The following is a 25,868-nucleotide window of genomic DNA, read 5'->3' as shown; positions in this document are numbered from 1 at the left end:
CCAAAGATCATCTGGTGTGGCAGTTGGGGATGTAATCTGGGTCACTCGTTGAGCAACCATGGACCACATGTTTTCTATCGGCGAAAGATCCGGAGAGCGAGCCGGCCAGGGAAGCAATTCAATCTGGTTATTGACGAAGAACCTTTGGACAATGCGTGCCACGTGTGGTCGCGCATTATCCTGTTGAAACATGGCTGTGGCCGAGCCCTGAGGGTAAGGAAGGACAACTGGCTCCAGCACCTCGGATATGTAGCGCCGGCTATTTAAAGTACCGGCAATGCGTACTAGAGGCGTGCGAGAGTAATATCCAATACCGCCCCATACCATAATACCCGGTGCAAGACCAGTGTGGCGGTGCATAATGCAGCTGTCCATCATCCTCTCTCCACGGTGTCTCCACACTCGAATCCGACCATCGTGGTGCTGCAGACAGAAGCGTGCCTCGTCAGTAAAGACGTCATTCCATTCTGCCGTCCACATCCGTCTGTCATCACACCATTGGCGACGGAGACGTTTGTGGTTCTGCGTCAATGGTAGACGAAGCAATGGACGTCTTGCGGACAGACCACTCTGCTGTAAACGGCGTCGAATGGTACGCGCAGACACTGGATGATGCGTTACAGACGCAATGTGCTGTGCTATGGTTCGGGATGTCACTGAGCGATCCGTCACTGCCATGCGCACAATTTGCCTATCAGCACGTGCAGTGGTGCACTGAGGTGAATGCGATCGACCACGTCGGTCCGTCGTACCCTCCTGCATCCAACGGTCACATACCCGCATTACAGTTGTTTGGTTTCGTCCAACACGACTAGCGATTTCTCTGTATGATAATCCACAATCTCGGTAAGTCACTATCCTTCCTCTGTCGAACTCGGATACATGATCAAAAGATGTTCGCTGTTGTCTACGAGGCATAACTGATCGTCTTGTGAAACAACCACAAGGTAAACACACGTGCCGAACGTACACTGGTCGAAATCGCCAAGCCTTAAATGGCGCTATGAGGTGGCGCCACAGGCGCGCGTGATGTGCGTCTGCGCTGAAATTCTTATCAGTTGCGTATCTCATCGCTGCAAACTCATGGTGTAAATTTCCCTTGATTCGGATGCTTCCTTAAGGGTGTTGCATTTAGGGTGGCCAGCAGTGTATATACATATGGGCTTGAAATGAATGCCAATATGGCGCCTCACAACTCTGTACTGAAGGAAGACGGCGTGCATGTGAGGTAGATGGCGTTGTGCGATCTCACTGGTCAACGCTCAGACGCACGCTCAGAATATCTGACATGCCAGATATTGCTCTGCACGTTCGGAAAGACTCCCGAACGTGCTATTCCACGCTGTGACGTCAGAAACTCGGCACGCTCGACGCTCAACGTTCGACAGCACGGTCCGTGTGCCGACGGCTTTACGGGAATACGTATGAACAACTTTGGATTTCCTTGGCGGGGGAGATGTGGGCTGTTTGCACTGTCGACTTTGCCGCTTGCCCTCGGTCTGTCTGAATGCTGTCTGATGGAATCATCCTGTTTCACGGTAACACCCACCCCCACACTGCCAATCGGACGAAGGCAGCGCTTCGGTGATTTGGTTGGAAAACACTGCAACATCCTCTGTACAGCTCGAATCTTTCAGCGTGTGATTTTCACATGTTCGTTGACTTGAAGAAAGACACGCGTGCGCGTCGGTTTCAATCGGACGAGGAAGTGCAAGAGCGGGTGCGGTTGTGAATCCGTCAGCGGCCGACCGTGTTCAACAAAACCTGACCTGATCTTCTGGTATCCCAAATGGTTAAAATGGCTCTGAGCACAAAGGGACTTAACTTCTGAGGTCACGCTACGGCCGCAGGTTCGAATCCTGCCTCGGGCATGGATGTGTGTGATGTCCTTAGGTTAGTTAGGTTTAAGTAGTTCTAAGTTCTAGGGGACTGATGACCTATGATGTTAAGTCCCATAGTGCTCAGAGCCATTTTTTTCTGAGGTCATCAGTCCCCTAGAACTTAGAACTACTTAAACCTAACTAACCTAAGGGCATCACACACATCCACGCCCGAGGTAGGATTCGAACCTCCGATCGTAGCGGTCGCGCGGTTCCAGACTGAAGCGCCTAGAACCAATCGGATACACCGGCCGGCCTGGTATCCCAGCGCGATAAATGTATTAAGGAGTGTGGCGATTGCTGTGAGGACGGGGCGTGAGTCGTGCTTGGGTAGCTCAGGTGGTAGAGCACTTGCCCGCGAAAGGCAAAGTCCCCGAGTTCGAGTCTCGGTCCGGCACACAGTTTTAATCTGCCAGAAAGTTTCAGTGTGGCGATTGTTTTTGAATGGAACCGTTACATGGTCCCCATGAGGCGGGTGTTCGGTTTTCATTTGACTGCCGCTCCTACATCAACGTGAAAGAAATAAGGAATTTTTACATTTCTGACTGTTTAAGTTGCGAAACCGGGATGGATAGCGACTAGAGAACTTTTAATGATTGTATGCATACAGTATAATAAGATAATACGAGAAGTTAGGATAACGCCAACGGAGTGGGAAAAGCGGCCATTGAACATTTTTTTTCCCCTCTCGAACAGTGTTGGTGCCTGCCGAGCAGTGGTCGGAATAGTTCTGATACACGAGTGTTGGAACCTTAATAGTCGCAACTGTTTATTGAAAACTTATACAAAATACATCTACATCTACATGGTTACTCTGCTATTCACACAGAACCATTTTCATTCTACTTCTCTACCCTTCCACTCTCGAATAGCGCGTGGGAAAAAGGAACACGTAAATCTTTCCGTTCGAGCTTTGATTTCTCTTATTTTATTATGATGGTCATTTCTCCCTACGTAGGTTGGTGTCAACAAAATATTTTCGCATTCGGAAGAGAAAGTTGGTGATTGAAATTTCGTAAACAGATCTCGCCGCAAAGAAAACTGCCTTTCTTTCAGTGGCTGCCACCCCAACTCGCGTATCATATCAGTGACACCCTCACCCCTATTGCGCGGTAACAAGAAACTAGCTGCCCTTCTTCGCACTTTCTCGATGTTCTCCGTCTATCCCACCTGGTGAGGATCCCATAACACGCAGCAATATTCTAGCAGAGGACAGACAAGTACAATGTAGGCTGTCTCTTTAGTGGGTTTGTCGCATCTTCTAACTGTTCTGCCAACGAAGCGCAGTCTTTGTTTCGCCTTCCCCACAATATAATCTATGCGGTCTTTGCAATTTCAGTTGCTCGTAACTGTAATTCCTAGGTATTTAGTCAAATTGATAGCCCTTAGATTTGTGCGATTTATCGTATACCCAAAATTTATCCGATTTCTTTTAGTGTCCATGTGGATGACCTCGCATTTTACTTTGTTTAGTGCCATTGCCACTTTTCGCACCACACAAAAATTCTCTCTAAATCATTTGTAATTGGAAATGATCGTCTGATGGTTTGACTATACGGTAAATTACAGTGTCATCTGCAAACAATCTAAGGGGGCTGCTCAGATTATCACCTAGATCGTTTATGTATATCAGGAACAACAGAGGCACTATGACACTACCTTGCTGTAACTCCAGATATCACTTCTGCTCTACTCGATGATTTACCGTCTATCATTACGAACTGTGACCTCTCTGGGAGGAAATCACGAATCCAGTCACACAACTGAGACGATACTCCATATGCACGAAATTTGATTGATACTCGCTTGTGAGGAACGGTATCGAAAGCCTTCCGGAAATCTAGCATTATGGAATCGATCTGAGATCCCTTGTCGACAGCACTCATTACTTCATGGGAATAAAGAGCTAGCTGTGTTGCACAAGAACGATATATTCTGACTCCGTGTTGGTTATGTATCAGTAAGCCATTTTCTTCTAGGTTATTCATAATGTTCGAGTACAGTATATGCTCCAAAATCCTACTGCAGATTGAGGTGAGTGATATGGGTCTGAAATTTAATGGGTTACTCCTATTTCCTTTCTTGGATATTGGTGTGACCTGTGCTACTTTCCAGTATTTAGGAACAGACCTTTCGTGAAGTGAGCGGTTGTATATGATTGCTAAGAAAGGCGCTATTGTGTCGGCATACTCAGAAAGGAACCTGATTGGTATACCATCTGGACCGGAAGACTTGCCTTTCTTAAGTGATTTGAGTTGTTTCGCAACACCTAAGATATCTAATTTATGTCACTCATGCTAACAGCTGTTCTGGTTTCGAATTTTGGAATATTTACTTCGTCTTCTTTCGTGAAGGAATTACGGGAAACTGCATTTAGAAACTCCGCTTTAGTGGCACCATCATCGGTAACATTTCCATCGCTATCGCGCAGTGACGGTATTGACTGTTTCTTGCCACTGGTGTACTTTACATACGACCAGAATCTATTTGAGTTTTCTGCCATATTTTGAGACAATGTTTCATTGTGGAAACTATTAGAAGCATCTCGCATTGACGTCCGCACTATTTTCGAGCTTCCGTGAAACTTAGCCAATCTTCGGGATTTTGCGTTCTTCTGAATTCGGCATGCTTTTTTCATTGCTTCTGCAACAGTGTTCTGACGTGTTTTGTGTACCATGATGGATCAGTCCCGTTTCTTATTAACTTATGCGGTATGAATCTATCTATTGCTGTCGATATTATATATTCGAATTTGATCCATATCTGGTCTACACTTACATAATTAGTGTTAAAAGTTTTATTGTCCTTAATCGTGGTTACCAACGATGTGGAAGTCATTGGACATCCTTAGCAGTGCCAGTTGTATTGGCAGTTCTAGTGGAGCAGTCTATACAACGGCTTAAGTCGGGGGAGTGTGGTGGGTGGAACAGCATTTCCCAACCACATCGATCGAACAAATCAGTCACGATTTGCGCCATATGCGACAGAGCATTGTTCTGTAAAATAATGGGCGGGTCCTGCAGAAAGTGTCGCCGCTTCTTTCTCTTACTTGGTCGCAGGCTGTGTTCCAAAAATGAACAGCTAGAAATATAGGGTACTATTTTTATAGTGCTTTCGCTACTCCATAAGCTATTTGTTAACGAATAAAATACGAGGAGTGACTTTCTAGTATACTTTAATTGTTCAGCATATATGTTGCTGATACGTGGCATCCTTGTGGAAGACCACAGAACCAATACCACATCCCCCCTTCCCCCTCCCCTGATATGACCTCCAAACGACGTAACAGATTTCTGTATTTATATTCAGTACGCAAATTATGCATTTAATTAGAGATAATCACGTGGGACAATTGAGGTTACGCAGGACAGAGTAATAGCTAACGACTCGCAAACTCGTAAATTTCAAATGTGTGTGAAATCTTATGGGACTTAACTGCTGAGGTCATCAGTCCCTAAGCTTACACACTACTTAACCTAAATTATCCTAAGGACAAACACACACACACACACACCCATGCCCGAGGGAGGACTCGAATCTTCGCCGGGACCAACCGCATTGTACAGCTATTGCAATATACTTAGTCATCTTCTTCGCAAGTCAGATATCGATGCTTTTACAGCATGCTCTCACCATTCAAGACGTGAGCGGGACATCTATCTCTGACGTCGGTCTGTTCTAGAATTTCGGAACACGTTTTGTGCTCTTCCATTATGACATTTCTGGAAACTGAAAATCTCATTTGTAGGAATCAACACAGATTCGGAAAACTACGATCATGTGAAAGCCAGCTCTCTGTGTTCGTCTACGAGACCCACAAGCAGTTGATACATGCGACGGAGACACGCCGCGCACCTTCCCTTCAGGAAGGCACTGGATACAGCTCCGCTCTGCCGCCAAATGTGCGATTTTACGGAATATCTGACCAGCCGAGATTTTCTGGCAAACAGAACACAGTATGTCATTCTGAACGGAGAGAAGTCTTCACACGTAAAAGTAATTTCGGACGTGGTGCAAGGGAATATTATGGGACCATTACTTTTCACAACACATATTAATGCTTTGTAAATGATCTAGTGGATAACGTTGGAAGTTCCGCGAGGCTTTTCGCGGATGATGCCGTTGTATAGAGAGAAGTCGTAACGCTAGAATATTGTAGCGAAATGCAGGAAGACCTACGGGGGATCGACTCATCATGCAGGGAGTGGAGACTGACCCTCAACATAAACAAATGGAAAGTATTCCGAGTACATAGACAGAACCAAAATGGTTCAAATGACTCCGAGCGCTATGGGACTTAACTTCTGAGGTCATCAGTCCCCTAGAACTTAGAACTATTTAAACCTAACTAACCTAAGGACATCACACACATCCATGCCCGAGGTAGGATTCGAACCTGCAACCGTAGCGGTCGCGCGGTTTCAGAGAGTAGCGCCTAGAACCACTCGGCCACTCCGGCCGGCATAGACAGAACTACCATCTATTGTATGATTACACGATTGAAGAACCATCGCTGGAAGCAGTTACTTCCGTAAAGTATTTAGCAGTATGCGTACTGAGAGATTTGAAGTGAAACTACCACATAGTCCGCAGCTCGTGGTCGTGCGGTAGCGTTCTCGCTTCCCGCGCCCGGGTTCGCGGGTTCGATTCCCGGCGGGGTCGGGGATTTTCTCTGCCTCGTGATGGCTGGGTGTTGTGTGATGTCCTTAGGTTAGTTAGGTTTAAGTAGTTCTAAGTACTATGGAACTGATGACCATAGATGTTAAGTCCCATAGTGCTCAGGGCCATTTCAACCATTTGAAACTACCACATACAATTAAATGCCGGTAAGGCAGATGCCTGGCTGAGATTATTGGAAGCATACCCAGGAAATCAGCAAAGGAAGTAGCTAGATCGACCAATATTCCAATATTGATCGTCAATCTGACATCCGTGCTAAATAGGACTGACAGATGAAATAGAGAAATTGCAAAGAAGATGAGCACGTTTCGTTAGAGAAACCTTTAGTAAGCATATCATCATCACGAAGATGCTCAGCCATCTGCAGTGACAGACGCTGCAAGGGAGGCGTTCTGCATCGCAGTGTGTTTATTATTGAAGTTCCGATTGCGTACGTTTCTAGAAGCCATCAGATATTCACGGTGTCCGTTAGCATTTGCCCTGTCTACATCTACATCCATACTCCTCAAGGCACCTGACGGTGTGTGGCGGAGGGTACCTTTAGTACCTCTATCGGTTCTCCCTTCTATTCCAGTCTCGTATTGTTCGTGGAAAGAAATATTGTCGCTATGCCTCTGTGTGGGCTCTAATCTCTCTGATTTTATCCTCATGGTCTCTTCGCGAGATATACATAGGAGGGAGCAATATACTGCTCGACTCCTCGGTGAAGGTATGTTCTCGAAACTTCAACAAAAGCCCGTACCGAGCTACTGAGCGTCTCTCTTGCAGTGTCTTCCACTGGAGTTTATCTATCATCTCCGTAACGCTTTCTCGATTGCTAAATGATCCTGTAACGAAGCGCGATGCTCTCCGTTGGATCTTCTCTATCTCTTCTATCAACCCTATCTGGTACGGATCCCACACTGCTGAGCAGTATTCAAGCAGTGGGCGAACTAGCGTACTGTAACCTACTTCCTTCGTTTTCGGACTGCATTTCCTTAGGACTCTTCCAATGAATCTCAGTCTGGCATCTGCTTTACCGACGATCAACTTTATATGATCATTCCATTTTAAATCACTCCTAATGCACACTCCCAGATAATTTATGGAATTAACAGCTTCCAGTTGCTGACCAGCTATATTGTAGCTAAATGATAAAGGATCTTTCTTTCTATGTATTCGCAGCATATTACACTAGTCTACATGGAGATTCAATTGCCATTCCCTGCACCATGCGTCAATTCGTTGCAGTTCCTCCTGCATTTCAGTATAATTTTCTATTGTTAAGACCTTTCGATAAACCACAGCATCATCCGCAAAAAGCCTCAGTGAACTTCCGAAGTAATCCACAAGGTCATTTATATATATTGTGAATAGCAACGGTACTACGACACTGCCCTGCGGCACACCTGAAATCACTCTTACTTCGGAAGACTTCTTTCCATTGAGAATGACATGCTGCGTTCTGTTATCTAGGAACTCTTCAATCAGTCAATCACACAATTGGTCTGATAGTCCATATGCTCTTACTTTGTTCATTAAACGACTTTGGGGAACTGTATCAAACGCCCTGTAATTTTTTACTGGATACCGTAAATGAAACACGCGTTCTACCACATATGCCTCTGTTCATTAAGTTTTGAATCTTACATAAACATTTAATACAGGTAAGACACATCAACATTTTAATCACTTCAACATGTGCACCCTTGGTAACATGCAAAATATCAAGCCGGTATTCAGTCTCCTGCCACACGCTCTGCAACGTGTCTCGTGTGATTGTGCTCGTAGCACTTCTGAACCATTGTTGCAATGTCAAAATATCAGGTACTGCTATTTTGTATGTAAAATCTTTCACATACTCCAAAAGAAAGAAATCTAAGGAGGAAATGTCAAGGGATCCCTGGGCCCTTGATTTGTGTCGCCTCTGCCAATCTGTTGGGGAAGGTTTCATTAAGTAAATCGCGGACTCCTAGATCCCAATGAGGGGGTGCGACGTCTTATTGAAACATGATAGTGTCTTGCACATCCTGTTGCGGGGGACTGACATAATTCACCGACGTGTCTAGGTAGACATGTCCACTTACCTTGCTGTTAAGGAAGAAAAATGGGCCCATCGCTTATTAACCCATACCACATATTACCATTTGGACTGTCTCGAATGTGTTCTCGTACGATATGAGAATTTCCTGATCCCCAGATAGGGACATTATAGCGGTTAACTCAGCACAAACATGAAATGGAGCCACATCGGAAAAACATACACATTTCGAGAAACCGTTGACTTCATCCAAACGGTTCACCAACTTCATTGCAAATTGTTCGTGTTTTGGGCGATCATGTGACTGTAAAGCCTGAACAATTTGGACCTTGTACTCATTTAAGTCGCTTGTGAACCACTTTATGCACTGTACTCTTTGGCACTTAAAGCTCCCGCGAAGCTTGTCTAATCGGTTTCTGTGGCGACATCGCGAATTTCTGAGCCGACCCCGGTGCTAAAAAGGTTTCCATCCTTGTTTAACTTGACATCAGTTGCTTTCTGTCCGTAATGGGAGCCAGCCGGAGTGGCCGTGCGGTTCTGGGCGCTACAGTCTGGAACCGAGCGACCGCTACGGTCGCAGGTTCGAATCCTGCCTCGGGCATGGATGTGTGTGATGTCCTTAGGTTAGTTAGGTTTAATTAGTTCTAAGTTCTAGGCGACTGATGACCTCAGAAGTTAAGTCGCATAGTGCTCAGAGCCATTTGAACCATAATGGGACACAAACTTTCGCTGCACAGTAATCGGTGATTTAATTACTGTTAGCCACACAACACTTGAGAGTTCTCCTGCTGGAAGCTATTTGTAATATACTGTATAGCTCACACAGCGCTCCTTAAGCTGACTCTTGAAAGAGACAAAGCTGAACAGAAACTTTATAGGTTCCCTAGTAGACCTGTAATAAAAAACAAACGTTACCATTATCCCACCCAAAGGAACCATCTTAGCGTTTGTCCTAAGCGGTGTAGGAAAACAATGGAAAACCAAAATCTGGATAGCTGGACGAGGATTTAAATACCGGTCCTCTTGTAATGATAGTCGTTTTCTTAGCCCTTTCACTATCAAACCTTTTTTTCTTTCTTCCTGTCGTAGTGAAACGCATTAATGTATGGTTGTTTTAATTAATGTCGTAGTCAGAAGCAACAACACGACAAAACTATTTCCCACTGTTTCGTTTGCCGATGGAGGGAGGATTCGAACGCCCAAGGCTATTCAGAAGTATCTCTAACGGGTCAGAAGACGAATGCGCAAAACTACAATACAAACAGAAACAGATACATCAGTGGGTAGAGCTAGTTTGTAACTCACACCCCAGGTGGTCACTAAGGGCACCTTTGTTGTCGTAGGAAATGACAATATGTACGAGGGCAGTTCAATAAGTAATGCAACACATTTTTTTTCTGAAACAGGGGTTGTTTTATTCAGCATTGAAATACACCAGGTTATTCCCCAATCTTTTAGCTACACAACACTATTTTTCAACGTAATCTCCATTCAATGCTACGGCCTTACGCTACCTTGAAATGAGGGCCTGTATGCCTGCACGGTACCATTCCACTGGTCGATGTCGGAGCCAACGTCGTACTGCATCAATAACTTCTTCATCATCCGCGTAGTGCCTCCCACGGATTGCGTCCTTCATTGGGCCAAACATATGGAAATCCGACGGTGCGAGATCGGGGCTGTAGGGTGCATGAGGAAGAACAGTCCACTGAAGTTTTGTGAGCTCCTCTCGGGTGCGAAGACTTGTGTGAGGTCTTGCGTTGTCATGAAGAAGGAGAAGTTCGTTCAGATTTTTGTGCCTACGAACACGCTGAAGTCGTTTCTTCAATTTCTGAAGAGTAGCACAATACACTTCAGAGTTGATCGTTTGATCATGGGGAAGGACATCGAACAGAATAACCCCTTCAGCGTCCCAGAAGACTGTAACAATGACTTTACCGGCTGAGGGTATGGCTTTAAACTTTTTCTTGGTAGGGGAGTGGGTGTGGCGCCACTCCATTGATTGCCGTTTTGTTTCAGGTTCGAAGTGATGAACCCATGTTTCATCGCCTGTAACAATCTTTGACAAGAAATTGTCACCCTCAGCCACATGGCGAGCAAGCAATTCCGCACAGATGGTTCTCCTTTGCTCTTTATGGTGTTCGGTTAGACAACGAGGGACCCAGCGGGAATAAACCTTTGAATATCCCAACTGGTGAACAATTGTGACAGCAGTACCAACAGAGATGTCAAGTTGAGCACTGAGTTGTTTGATGGTGATCCGTCGATCATCTCGAACGAGTGTGTTCGCACGCTCCGCCATTGCAGGAGTCACAGCTGTGCACGGCCGGCCCGCACGCGGGAGATCAGACAGTCTTGCTTGACCTTGCGGCGATGATGACACACGCTTTGCTCAACGACTCACCGTGCTTTTGTCCACTGCCAGATCACAGTAGACATTCTGCAAGCGCCTATGAATATCTGAGATGCCCTGGTTTTCCGCCAAAAGAAACTCGATCACTGCCCGTTGTTTGCAACGCACATCCGTTACAGACGCCATTTTAACAGCTCCGTACAGCGCTGCCACCTGTCGGAAGTCAATGAAACTATACGAGACGAAGCGGGAATGTTTGAAAATATTCCACAAGAAATTTCCGGTTTTTTCAACCAAAATTGGCCGAGAAAAAAAATGTGTTGCATTACTTATTGAACTGCCCTCGTACGTTCAGTTCATTGACACGAATTGTCCAGGAAGTCGCGACAGCAGCCCTCTTTTCAAATCTGTTCATTTGGTTGCCTAAATGCAGGTGCGATCCAGTTTGATGCCAGGGGGCTCACCGTGCAACTTGAAGACAGCTCGATGTATAGATGGAATCTGCAATTATAAGAATTCTGTAAGCCAGCCTTCTGTTTACGAATGGGCCATCGATACTTAGCAATAGCATGCATTAATTTCCCACCGGTTTTCTGAGAACCAATCGTGTGACACATACGTCCCAGTCGTAGTGAAAGGGTTAATCACGGCACCATCTCGCTCGGAGTGCTGATTGCAGGCAATGATAATGTGTCAGGATAACGCTCTGATTTGAATTTCAGCTCAGCTAATGAGCAAACCTGATCTCATGCTAACATGACGGAAACACACACTCCACCATGGCCGCAACGTGCTGCAGCAAAAGAGTCATGGGCAGAACTGGTAACACAATCATTGCTGGAACACCGCTGCATGTTTCCAACCCATTTACTAAGCTAGGTGGTCCACGGGTGAAGACTCAGGACTTGTATTCGGGAGGAATAGGGTTCAAACACTGCCCGACCATCTCGATATAATCTCCCGTGATTTCCCCTATACCACTTCCGATGATTACCTGAAAATTTCCTTCAAAGATCACACGAACGATTTCTTTCCCATGTTTGCCGTGACTGCGTCGTCCATTGTCATCGCCTTGTGTCAACGGGACGTTACACACCAAACTCCCTTACTTTTTTTTATTTTAATACGTGCGCTGTCGCCAAGATGTTAAACAGCAAATATCTTTCCTTTCGTCGAGTTTGTCGTGGTACTGCTGACTCCATTGTAATTTTCAACATCCTTGTTTCTTAACCTGTTTTTTTATTGGTTTTCAGCGTGAGTACACCACTGAGCCATTAATAATTGCACTATGCAGCCTTTGACAATTACTCTGTTTAGCCGTCAACAATCACATAGTTTACCCATCAACAATTTCAATTTTTTTTTTTGAAACATTTTGCTTTAAAGTAATTAAACGTTTTTCTCCGTTAGCAAAAGGAAAAGTGTCTTTAATTTTTGAACACATAAGTAATAAAAAATTCTCTCCATAAAAAAAAGTTTTCAAAAATGTTTGCAACTTCTCTATAGGTCTGTCACTAAAATAATCTGTATCAAACATCTGAGAACTTTATATGAAGATAGTAACTGTTCTCGAAATAACAGATACCATTGATGACCGTGCAGGTTCTCTAAAATAAATGATAATTGATTGAAACCCTCAGCTGCCGACAGGTGTTGTTGATATACCTCGATGGGGACAGCTGAAAATGTGTGCCCCGACTGGGAGTCGAACCCGGTATCTCCTGCTTACATGGCAGATTCTCTATCCACTTTGTTTTTCATTTTCTTAGGTATTGTTCGTTGCGTTTGGTCTGGGCGGACGTCACAATACACTCGTTCAAGTTGATCGTTGATTCCTTTACTCAGTTTTTTTTTTTTATTACAGAGGGCGAACAGCCGTCTGACCAAACACGCTGAGCTACCGTGCCGGTAACCATCTGAACCACCGATGACACAGATGAATAGCGCGACTGCACGGACTTACCCCTTGCACGCCTCCCTTGAGACCCACATTCCCAACTGTCCACAATCACATACGTGATGTTCCTAATAGATATTTGGCCATACACTCATTACTCGCGCCCACTAAGGTGACGATTCCCGTAAGAGTTCGGGCAACCTGGGCACATTCGCGCAGCTGTCCTCATCGAGGTATATCAACCTTTCCTGTCGGCAGCTGAGGGTTTCAATCAATTATCATTTATCTGGGAACTTCATTATCATTCTTCATTAGAGGACCAGTGATATTTATAGAGAAGTCTCGTACGGTTTCTCAATTCCTAGAGAAATCGTTTTCTATGTTGCTGGAACTTGGAATCAAGAGAGATTCAATCATTTGTATCTCCAACATCTGAATTACTGAAATCATGCGTGATTAAAATTCTTAAGTTTAAGGGATACAAATGAGCTGGGAAGCTGCCGTAATTAAATCTCATCTGTAGACTGTAGAGATAGCTCTGCTGTGTACTGAGATGTCGTGAAGCAAGGTAATCGAGGTATATCTGGCTCAATTCACCCGTAATACTTCACTTTTGCTTAATTTATGGTGTTGGGACATAAAATTAATGGGGTGGCCTGTTAATAGCGAAACGGGACGTACTGTACTTAGCATACACTAAGGTGAATAAAAGCGGTGCGATAGCGGTACGCACATATACAGATGGCGGTCGAAACGCGTACACGAGGTATCAAACAGCAGTGTATTGACGGCGCTGTCATTTGTACTTAGTGTGATTCATGTGAAAAAGTTTCCGATGTGATTATGGCCGCACGACGGAATTAATTGACTTTTAACGCGGAATGGTAGTTGGAGCTAGATGCATGAGACCCTCCATTTCGGAAATCATTAGGGAATAGAATATTACGAGATCCATAGTGGCAGGAGTGTGGCGAGAATACGAAATGTCAGGCATTACGTCTCACCACAGACAACGCAGTGGCCGACGGCCTTCACTTAACGACCGAGAGCAGCGGTGTTTGCATGGGGTTTGTCAGTACTAACAGACAAGCGGCAATGATTGAAACTACAGCAGAAATCGATGTGGGACGTACGACGAATGTATCCGTTAGGACAGTGCGACGAAATCTGGCGTTAATGAGCTATGGCAGCAGACGCCGACGCCAATGCCACGACACCGACTGCAGCGCCTCATCTGGGCTCTTGAGCATGTGGGTTGGATCCTAGACGGTTGGAAAACCGTGGCCTGGTCAGAAGAGTCCTGATTTCAGTTGGTAATGGTACAGTTCGAGTGTAACGCAGACCCCACGAAGCCGTGGTCTCAAGTTGTCAATAAGGCACTGTGCAAACTGGTATTGGCTCCATAGTGGCATGAGCTGTGTTCAGGTGGAATGGGCTGTGGTTATGTTCGGTTATATAGAGACCATCCGCAGCCATTCATGGACTTCATGTTTCCAAACAGTGATGGAATTTATATGGATGACCATGACCATGCGCCATGTCACCGGACCAAAATTATTCGCGACTGGTTTGAAGAACATTCTGGACAGTTCGACCTAAAGATTTGGCCTACCTAGATCGCCCGAGATGTGTCCCATGGAACATTTTTGGGACATAACAGAGGCGTCAGTTCGTACACAAAATCCTGCACCGGCAACACTTTCGGAAGTACGAACAGCTATAGAGGCAGCATGGCTCAGTCTTCCTGCAGAGGACTTCCAGCGATTTGTTGAGTCCATGCCACGTCGAGTTGCTGCATTACGCGTGTTAAATGGACGTCCTACTCGATGTTAGGAGGTATCCTGTGACCTCTGTCATCTCAGTGTATCATCCATCTTGGATCTCTTCGGCTCTGCGGTGCGACTGAGGGTAAAAAAGAAAAAAAAAAGATTAAAGTAGCACTGACGACGAGGTCATTCCACGTGAAGCATAAGAACTGAAGGGAAAGGAAATATGCCGTGTCCTTTCAAAGGAACCATCCAGACATTAGGCGTAAATGATTTAGAGAAACGACGGAAAATTTAAATCACGACGGCCGTACGGGGATCTGAGCTGTCGTCCTTCCAAATACGAGTTCACTGTCTTGCCACTCGACACTTTACTTGGTGACTGAGCAGGGGGCGGTGGTGGAACTTGTGACCCCGAACAGCTTCGTGGAGTGAGTGCCGAACAGGTAGTGGTCGTGCGTTGCTGTTCTTAGGAGGTAGGTTAATGACTGACTTGTTTGCAACATCTCCAGTCGACATGAGTGCCGAAAACTTCACGATGTGGTCTGATAGTAAAAGTCGGACATTACACGCGGGCGTTTCAGGTGGACCCGAACGCTTCAGGAACAGATTGCGAATGTTCTTTTCACTCACATTTCGTCCTACGTAGCTGTTTTCCTTATGTAGAATATATCGCACTGCTGTAGATCCATTGATAACACTCACTTTTACTGGAATTCGGATCACTACGCACGGTTAATACGCTGCTTGGCTATTGGCAATAAGTATTAAAATATTTTGGAGAGATGCCAAAATATTTTTCACTTCTTACGAGTACTACCCCTGTTGAATGTTTACTGCTCGTATTCACAATCACTTTGAATAATAATCATTCACAGTTTAATTAAATAATAATTAAAATCGGTGCTATATACAACACTTTCGCACACAATGTACCTCTCCCTACTTGGACGCTATCTCTCAGACCGTCGCGACTCCCTCGTGTCAGGCCGTTGTCAGGAAAGGCAGCGCTTCCTTATAAGGGCATGCTCTGGGCATCGAATACGAGGCGAGCGACGTATTTGTCAGCCGTTTCACTTGTTGGATCACGGAACCATTGCATGGTCATAATGCAACTGGTGTTGCCCAGTCGCGTATACAACATTACAGTCTCCGTATACTGCGTTATTTGACAGAGCTCGTCATAAGGCTAACTGGGCTACAATATTACTTGTTGACATCCGTCAAGCAGTGGTAAGTCATTTCATTTGACTAACTCCCATTGTAGTAGCTCTGTGCTTGAAGTCTGGTGCATCCCATAATCAGTATTTCGAAGGTAGTGTTCCAGTACCATTTTAAAGCAACACTTCAGCACTGTTAAGTCATGTGTTACATAAATGTGAACTGTCCGTTTGTGAATGACACGGTATGTGTTTGTTGGCGTGTGCAGGGAGATCCAGGCGGCGACGGGGGAGTGGATGAACGAGTACGTGCGGCGGCCCAGCAGGAGGAGGGATAACCGCGTCTACGTGCCGCCCGCAGACGTCGTCAAGCGCAGCATCCGCCGCTCCTGGACCATCTCCAGTGAGTACTCCACACCTGCTACTGCTCCACCCCAGCCTGTGTAAACACTCCTGGCGACAAAATTACTCCCTTGCCAGCTGACATGTAACAATGCCTCTAGGAGAGTAGCATAATGGCCAGACTGAGGTAGGCGGGCCAAGTAGCGCAGATGAGTGGTACGGAGGTAGCTACTGGCTGGAAATCCAGGGCGTCAGAGATGGCGAGGTCAACAGAGAACCATATAGATAGATGCAGTATTGGTGGACCTGCAGCAAGGTGCTGGTGAGAATGCAAAGCTCCAGCGCTGGATATTGATATCTGGCGAAGAGAGCAATGTTCACAGTGAACTGCGGAGCCGGAACGGAAAGCACCAACTCCGCACTATTGTGCCTACCGCTTGCTGCCTCATCTCCCATCCCCCCCCCCCCCCCCTCACCGAGGGCTGCGGAGCAATTCCTCGACGATTTCGAGTGTTCCCAACAGTTCCATCAAATTACACTACTGGCCATTAAAATTGCTACACCAACAAGAAATGCACATGATAAACGGGTATTTGTTGGACAGATATATTGTACTAGAACTGACATGTGATTACATTCTCACGCAATTTGGGTACATAGATCATGAGAAATCAGTACCCAGAACAACCACGTCTGGCCGTAATAACGGCCTTGATACGCCTGGGCATTGAATCAAACAGAGCTTGGATGGCGTGTACAGGTACAGCTGCCCATGCAGCTTCAACACGATACCACAGTTCATCAAGAGTAGTGACTGGCGTATTGTGACGACCCAGTTGCTCGGCCACCATTGACCACACGATTTCCACTGGTGAGAGATCTGGAGAATGTGCTGGCCAGGGCAATAGACGAAAATTTTCTGTATCCAGAAAGGCCCGTACAGGACCTGCAACATGCGGTCGTGCATTATCCTGCTGAAATGTAGGGTTTCGCAGGGATCGAATGACAGGTAGAGCCATGGGTCGTAACATATCTGAAATGTAACGTCCACTGTTCAAAGTGCCGTCAATGCGAACAAGAGGTGACCGAGACGTGTAACCAATGGCACACCATACCATCAAGCCGGGTGATGCGCCAGTATAGCGATGACGAATACACGCCACCAATTTGCGTTCACCGCGATGTCGCCAAACACGGATGCTGTAAACAGAACCTGGATTCATCCGAAGAAATGACGTTTTGCCATTCTTGCACCCAGGTTCGTCGTTGAGTACACCATCGCAGGTGCTCCTGTCTATGATGCAGCGTCCAGGGTAACCGCAGCCATGGTCTCCGAGTTGATAGTCCATGCTGCTGCAAACGCCGTCGAAATGTTCGTGCAGATGGTTGTTGTCTTGCAAACCTTCCCATCTGTTGACTCAGGGATCGAGACGTGGCTGCACGATCCGTTACAGCCATGCGGATAATATGCCTGTCACCTCGACTGCTAGTGATACGAGGCCGTTGGGATCCAGCACGGCGTTCCGTCTTACCCTCCTGAACCCACCGATTCCATATTCTGCTAACAGTCATTGAATCTCGACTAACGCGAGCAGCAATGTCGCGATACGATAAACCGCAATCGCGATAGGCTACGATCCGACCTTTATCAAAGTCGGAAACGTGATGGTACGCATTTCTCGGCTTTACACGAGGCATCACAACAACGTTTCACCAGGCAATGCCGGTCAACTGCTGTTTGTGTATGAGAAATCGGTTGGAAGCTTTCCTCATGTCAGCTCGTTGTAAGTGTCGCCACCGGCGCCAACCTTGTGTGAATGCTCTGAAAAGCTACTCATTTGCATATCACAGCATCTTCTTTCTGTCGGTTAAATTTCGCGTCTATAGCACGTCAATTTCGTGGTGTAGCAATTTTAGTGGGCAGTAGTGTGTTTAATAATTTAATATTTAGCGCTTTCAGTGAGACGCAGAAGCAGAATTTAGGCATTTCCATTGGTCTTTTCCTCCTTCCGCTAAAATATCTTTTCTAGAAGGTGCCGCTCCCTAACACTTCCTTCACAAATTTATTTCTATCAGGTGCTGGAAATCAATGCCCATTATGGGAAAACCAGTCACCCATGAAATCAGTCTAGGAGGCCCCGAGCACACCCCATTTGGAGCGTTTAGGTAAACACCGACCCACCATCGCCAGGTTTAAGAGAAGACCTCGGTCCTAGATAGAAGAAACTGCCCTGACGCCCACATTTGAGAACTGGACGACTACAGAGTCGCGGACAGGAAATGCAGTGTTACGAAAGGACGTGACAGTGGAGCAATTGGAGGGAGGTGAGAGAGATGATACATCGTCTGTAGCCACGTCGGTGGCGACAATGGATAAAAACTGGGGAATGAACTGCCTATCACTGTTTCCCTTCTGTCCCCGGACGCTGAAGGATTTTGGGCTTCTTCACCTACTACAAGTGTTTCCTCACTTAGAGTGATAGCATAATTAAAGAAAAAGGGGCAGTGGGAAAATTGCAGATCAGTAATAGCTAGTAAATGCGATTAACTTTGAATAATTGCAGAAAAAGACAAAATGAGTATGCAGTGACCTGTGGATGAAGCCCGACCAACAGGCGTCACATGCATTGATCAAAAATGATAGTGCATTGAGAATGGCTAGTTTCTAGCTGAAACCTAGATCTGCCAATAAAAATTAAAAAGGACGAGTGATAGCTGAAATCTATTGTTTACAAGTCAATATAACAGTCGCTGCGTGCAACAGCCTTCCGAATGGAAGGTAACCTGATAAATGTGAGGTGTCCTGTCACAATATTTCAATGAGTCCACTCACAATTCTGAGTCACTCGGCAAGCGACCACCTTACTTTATGACAAGTAATGGAAAAACACTGTCAGAAAAAAATTAGCACACTTGGCAAGACGACGTAGATTTTTGATTCGATGCCGGCATATACCACCTGGGGCGTAGGTAGATGTGCTGACGATAGTTTTAACGTCGTCCACCAACGGACAACCTCAGAACCGCTTGTGCTATTGATCTGTGTTTACCTTTCAATTGGGAAGGCTCACAGCCAGAACGCTCACTGTGGTTCAAAGGTACGAAGCAAGCAGGCAACCATGTCATGGAGACGCACTCGTGCTTCCTGCAGCCAACTGAGCGAATTTGGAAGATGTCAAATTATGGCCTTTCGTGTGGCAGGATGGTACTTTCGGAGAAATGCGACTCGAGTTGGACGTGGTGCGTCAGTTGCGCGACGATGTTGGTATCAGCGGTCAGGTGAACATTCTCTAACCAGTAGACGAAGTTCCGGACGTCCACGCAGCATAGACGCCTGCCAGGATTGTCGTATCGCACAGGCAGCAGCGGCAGATCGTACAGTTACCACAGCACAGATACGGCGGCTTGTGAGCCCAGACGTGTCAACACGAACTGTTGCGAACCGGTAATTAGCAATGGGAATACGGGCACGCACATTTCTAGTGCGTCTTCCACTCTCGCCACAGCATCGACGTGCACGGTTCTACTGCTGCCTGGCCATGAGACTCAACGTGCTCTGCAAGGCCCGCAGGAACTTCACTTGCCAGCATGAACTCCGGACTTGTCTCCAATCGAGCACGTGTGGGATGTGATGGGACGGGAAGCGAATAGAGCGAACTCGTCAACCAAAACCTCTTGCAGAACTATGTGAACAGGTTTACCAGGTGTATCCCGGGGCATTATTTTCCAACTATACGATCGAACGGATACCAGAGTCAGCGTCTGCATTGCCGCCCGTCGAGGCTACACCACACAATAACGTGTTCAGCGTGGGTCGATAATTGGTACCTCAGAACCGTTTGTGCTATTGATCTGTAAATGTAATCATTTCATGCACTCCGTATTACCGTTTCAGCAGTAAAGCTTGAGTGAATTGGAATCCTCTAAAAGGGTGCACTAATTGTTTTTCCAGGCAGTGTAGAAAATACTTAAAGACCCAGTAGAAAGCAGACAAGAATACGTGCAGTCCCTGGAGAGATGAGGATTGTTTAACCGATATGGATTAAGAAAACCAGAAAAGTTATCCATGAGTTTCTAAATGCGAGCGCAGGGACCGAACAAGAAAGCTTTCCATGAATGCCATGTACACTTAGTGCAAGTGGCGGGATTGCACAGTAGCAGCCAACGTAGTGGCCGCAGGCTTCTTATCGCGAAACGTGCCGGCGAAACCTGGGCGTCTTTGCATGAGGCTGCTCTCAAGATAATGGAAGACACTGCTATATCGAATAGGCGGTAGCTTCCGCACTGTCACAATTCGAGATCTGAAGACGTCCTCAACCGAATGGGCTGGAGAGCGGCTCTCCCTGCTGGTATTGAACTCGGGCATGACTCCGAAGTGAGCGCCTGTGGTTAGCGAAGAGGTTCACATAGCCAATATGACAAGTTGTGGAGGAGGAACCATTGCTGCTGACTCGGCCCGGGGGGGATGGCACGAACTCTTACCACTCAAGTTGGGACGCCCGTCTGGGCGCCAGTTCTCCGAATGGGGAAGGAGTTAGTGTGCCTCTGCGACTGCGTGGCTTCAACTTAAATTCAAACGTAACGGCCCCAAAACTTCACCAATTTTCGCCATCTTGCGTACCTTCTAAATTAATTAAATTGTAAATGGGGAGAATTACTTCGTCCCTCCAACGTGTACAGGTACAGCTGCCCATGCAGCTTCAACACGATACCACAGTTCGTCAAGAGTAGTGACTGGCGTATTGTGACGAGCCAGTTGCTCGGCCACCATTGACCAGACGTTTTCAATTGGTGAGAGATCTGGAGAATGTGCTGGCCAGGGCAGCAGTCGAGCATTTTCTGTATCCAGAAAGGCCCGTACAGGACCTGCAACATGCGGTCGTGCATTAACCTGCTGAAATGTAGGGTTTCGCAGGGATCGAATGAAGGGTAGAGCCACGGGTCGTAACACATTTGAAATGTAACGTCCTCTGTTCAAAGTGCCGTCAATGCGAGCAAGCGGTGACCGAGACGTGTAACCAATGGCACCCCACACCATCACGCCGGGTGATACGCCAGTATGGCGATGACGAATACACACTTCCAATGTGCGTTCACCGCGATGTCGCCAAACACGGACATCATGATTTTGTAAACACAACCTGGATTCATCCGCAAAAATGACGTTTTGCCAATCGTCCACCCAGGTTCGCCATTGAGTACACCATCGCAGGCGCTCCTGTCTGTGATGCAGCGTCGAGGGTAACTGCAGCCACGGTATCCGAGCTGATAGTCCATGCTGCTGCAAACGTCGTCGAACTGTTCGTGCAGTTGGTTGTTGTCTTGCAAACGTCCCCATCTGTTGACTCAGGGATCGAGACGTGGCTGCACGATCCGTTACAGCCGTGCGGATAAGATTGCTGTCGTCTCGGCTGCTAGTGATACGAGGCCGTTGGGATCGAGCACGGCGTTCCGTAGAACTCTCCTGAATCCACCGATTCCATAGTCTGCTAACAGTCAATGGATCTCGACCAACGCGAGCAGCAATGTCGCAATACGATAAACCGCAATCGCGATAGGCTACAATCCGACCTTTATCAAAGTCATTAACGTGATGGTACGCACAACAACAACGTTTCACCAGGCAACGCCGGTCAACTGCTGTTTGTGTATGAGAAATCGGTTAGAAACTTTCCTCATGTCAGCACGTTGTAGGTGTCGCCACCGGCTTTGTGTGAATGCTCTGAAAAGCTAATCATTTGCACATCACAGCATCTTCTTCCTGTCGGTTAAATTTCGAGTCTGTAGCACGTCATCTTCGTGGTGTAGCAATTTTAATGGCCAGTAGTGTAATTACGTAACATGATTGATTAAGTGTAATGACATTTTAAATGATTAACTGTCTGGTCTAAGATTACTATCGATGAATGGGAATTTTGTACGCAGCTCGAATGTGATTGAAATTATGAAATTAATTTCATTCGTCTCTCATTGTTTGGGGTATGGACTTTGCCGGACGGCCGTCTTTCGCTCGCCACATGTGTTGCATGACTTCAAAGAGTGTCCCTGTTACGACAGGCGATAAAAGGAAATGGAACAAAATCCTTTAAAGTCGAATGTAGCTAAGGATAGATAGTAGATAAATAGAGACAGTGATTAACACATCGTTGTGTGAAATAATACCAACACTTATTCATGTCAAATACACAGGGTGTTCCAGGAGGAAGAGTAAATATTTTAGGCAAATGTAGCGTAGACTGATTTGAAGACTGATTCGAATAAACTGTTCCATATAACATGTGTTAAAGTCTTACTGGTTACAGAGATACAGCTGGTAGAATGTAAACAAACAAATACTCACAGACAGCACCTAAAGTTGAATGCGAGTCTCGCAGTTGAAATGTCGTGCAAGAAAGACGCAAATATTTCGAAGAACCCCGATTGTTCAACATGACAACACCTCGCTGCGAAAGCCTGAAAAATTACTCTCCCAGAAGCTGTTAAGCAAAGGCAAGTGACTATGTTCGAAGTTGATTTGGATAAATTTCATTTCAGACTTCAGTGCACTTTCGAATTCTCTTGACAGCACCGCGTGTAACTCTTCTGAGGTCGTCCTGGCGTTCTTTTCTGGGAGCGGAACTATCCATAATGCTAACGATCAAATCGTCTCTTTTGTTAACCTTTCTAGACCGTTCGTTCCGAAGATTACCATAGACAAAAATCTAAAGGGGGTAAGGTGCAGAGACCTCGGTGACCAAGAAACGACCGTTTCTGCCGATCCATCTTCCATGTTGCGGTTGGGTGATGAGTCAACTGGCGACAAGAATTTCCGAGGGCGCCCTTATGCTGGAAGATCCACCCTTGTAGCCAACGGAACCTCTTACAATGATGCTGAAAGCTCGGTTTCAAGAAAGTCTTAGGTAACGGGACCCTGCAAGACGATGCCGTAGCGCAACAGGCCCAGTCAGCTGCTTGTCTCTCATATCGAACCACACGTTTGCAGAGAAGCCTGTTTGAAATTGAGTCTCCAGAAAGCCATATGCGTTTTCGTCGGACCACTTAAGAGTATGTGAAAAAAATGGCTCTGAGCACTATGTGACTTAACATTTGAGTTCATCTGTCCGCTAGACTTAGAACTACTTACACCTGCACTCACATCCATGCCCGAGGCAGGATTCGAACCTGCGACCGTAGCAGCAGCGCGGTTCCGGACTGAAGCGCCTAGAACCGCTAGGCCACAACGGCCGGTGAGGAGTATGTGAGTTATGAGTGCTGCTGATACCGTCTATGGTAAAAGTAGCTTATTCCGTACACCGTTTTAATTGGATTACTCGCCATTTCCTATTAGCCAACGACAAAATTCAAATCCATCTCCTTCTCGAAAGTGTTGAACCCACTGTAAATGGATAATATCCACTATATTTTTGTATCTGAAACGTGGGTAAGTGTAGAAATTTTGCGCGTGCTTGTTGGAAGACTACGTTATACCTTATGAATGATGTCTTCTACTTCATCCACACTCTTTTCATTGCAAGTTTGTAGGAAATATGAGTGCCGGTCACTGCAAAAGTCTCGTGCAATTTAGTGAAAAAACGACTAAACATTATTGAATCTGGTACTCTTCGATTAGGGAATGGTCTACGGTTATTAATTACAAGCAGCGGCAGCATTTTCCATACAAACCCCGTACAAAAATACGATATCGGAATATTCTCCATCTGTAAATAGGTCCTGCATGCTTAAACGACACATTAGAATTGGCCAACGAAACACAGTTATAGCTGAAAAACTGAGTTATGTGAAGTTTCGCTCAATTTCAGATTCAAGACAAAAATTACAATCGATAAATAAATCAATATCAAGTTGAATACGACAAGTGGAATGAAAAGTTATATCTGCGAGCTGTATCTCTGTAACCAATAACAACTGAAGAGATGTTGCGTGGGAATGTTTTATTCGATTTGGTATACACTACCACCTCCTCAAATATTTCGTATTCCTCCCGAAACACCGTGTATGGAGCTACATATTAGCAGTTATCTCCCACACAATCGATTCTTTAAATAATCTAACTACGTATAAAACAGCTTCATCCGTCTGATTAAAAATTACTAAATTTATTAAATATTTTACCACACGCGCGTAAAACCTTTTATGGTTGAAGATGCAAAATTCTGATTATGTTGGTTTTATTAGTTTCGAGCTATTGACACATTGAACAATGGAAAGGACAAAACTGTTTGTGAGTTCTGTTTCCTGAACTGTGTATCGTACAGCGACACAATTGTGCAGTTACATTCAGGGCCGATTGTATAAAGCATTTAACCTTAGGTTGAGATAGAAATAGAACTCAGATCAAGTTCAGCCGAGTAATCTGCGTTGTATAAATGTTAATGCTAGATCATACCGCCGTGTGGCGGGATCATATTTCACGGGCGAAAATTCGCGGTTCAAAGTCAGATTCAGCTCTAATCGTCAGTTTGTACTCTAGTGGCACTAAGATTCATCGCTTTTGTTTTTAGCAGATACCAACTGAAACAATAAAAAAGTTATTTTCACATAAAAAGGCATGTAAATATGTGACTAAGACATTCGCACGCCACTGATGCTCAAAATACCTTTTTTTCGATGTGGAAGGTTAGTTTAAGAAAATTACCAGCTATGTGTGCACTTAATTATCAGTTTCTAAAACATATATCTTAAGAGTTATGAGCAATTCTTGATATTCGGTGCTATGAAACAAATTTCTTCCAATGCAAACTCTTTGCTTTCCATATTTTGGGAAGTGGTAGTATGGGCCGAAACAAGAAAAAAAGTCTAGTAAACATTTTCTCCAAAATGCATACCTTAAGGGCTATGAGCCCCTGTTCATCTTCGCTACTTCGAAACACAAATCTTCTAATGAACAAGTGCTCATAACGTTCAAGATATGCATTTTAGAGCACGTGTTTACTGACTGGAATAGAGGCAATGAGGTTCTGAAAGGCATGAAACCTGATGATCAAGGGAAGGCAGGATTCGGTTACGATTGTGGAATGGGCCGTGATCAGTTGCTATCGGTTGCCTTTTACAGTTACACACATTTATTTTTAAATCAGTAATTCCAGGCTCAACCATAAATAAAAAAACGCCACACGTTATTAATGAAGGAATAAACAACTGTGTAAATAATAGTGTTTTCAGTGAGTTGTTACAATTTAGCAAGTCACCATAAAATACAGATACAGATAACGTTAAAAAAAAAAAAAGGCTGCTGTAATCACGGCTGAAGGCCTTACACGCCAAGAATGGAATAAATTAAGAAGGTTTAAGAACTTGCTGCAATTACAACTTATAGGTATTGAAATATTGAAAGGTAAGTGGCCGCAAACACAGCAGAAGGTATCAGACGCCAGAAATGGCTGTAAATAAGGTTTGTAAGGCTTATTGCTAAAATAGAAACCGCGAATTATTTTTTTTTTATAACAGATGACCACAATCACGGCTGAAAGCCTTACACGTTTGAACGGCAATTATATAAAAAAATTAGAAACCTGCTGTAAAACAGCAATTACAAGCAAAGGTTAATTAAAAGAAACAAGCAATTGACCACCAAACGGGTGAAATGCGATGTTGCTAATCTTGTTAACACAATCCTACCACTGCTAGATTTATTTCAGAAGGCGATCGGAACTAATAACTAGAAATGCATAACATTTTATGTAGGCATTACAAGGTATGGTAATAAATAATACAATAATAAAACACAAGAACCAGTCACAGATGGTGCTCTAGGAATCGACCTCTGAGAA

At 45.3% G+C, this 25,868-nt stretch overlaps 1 protein-coding gene across 1 annotated transcript in view; it reads left to right on the top strand.

Annotated features, from left to right (window-relative positions):
- The window catches only part of LOC124551262, a 476,485-nt gene that overhangs the window by 188,327 nt on the left and 262,290 nt on the right, over positions 1 to 25,868 (top strand). Inside the window, exon 3 of the mRNA XM_047126298.1 lies at positions 16,026 to 16,159. Within this exon, the coding sequence (XP_046982254.1) occupies positions 16,026 to 16,159 (134 nt within the window). The remainder of the gene's footprint in view (positions 1 to 16,025; positions 16,160 to 25,868) is intronic.

This window comes from Schistocerca americana, chromosome 1 (assembly GCF_021461395.2).
Source record: "Schistocerca americana isolate TAMUIC-IGC-003095 chromosome 1, iqSchAmer2.1, whole genome shotgun sequence".
NCBI lineage: Eukaryota > Metazoa > Arthropoda > Insecta > Orthoptera > Acrididae > Schistocerca > Schistocerca americana.
This window is presented reverse-complemented; position numbering and strand designations above follow the sequence as displayed.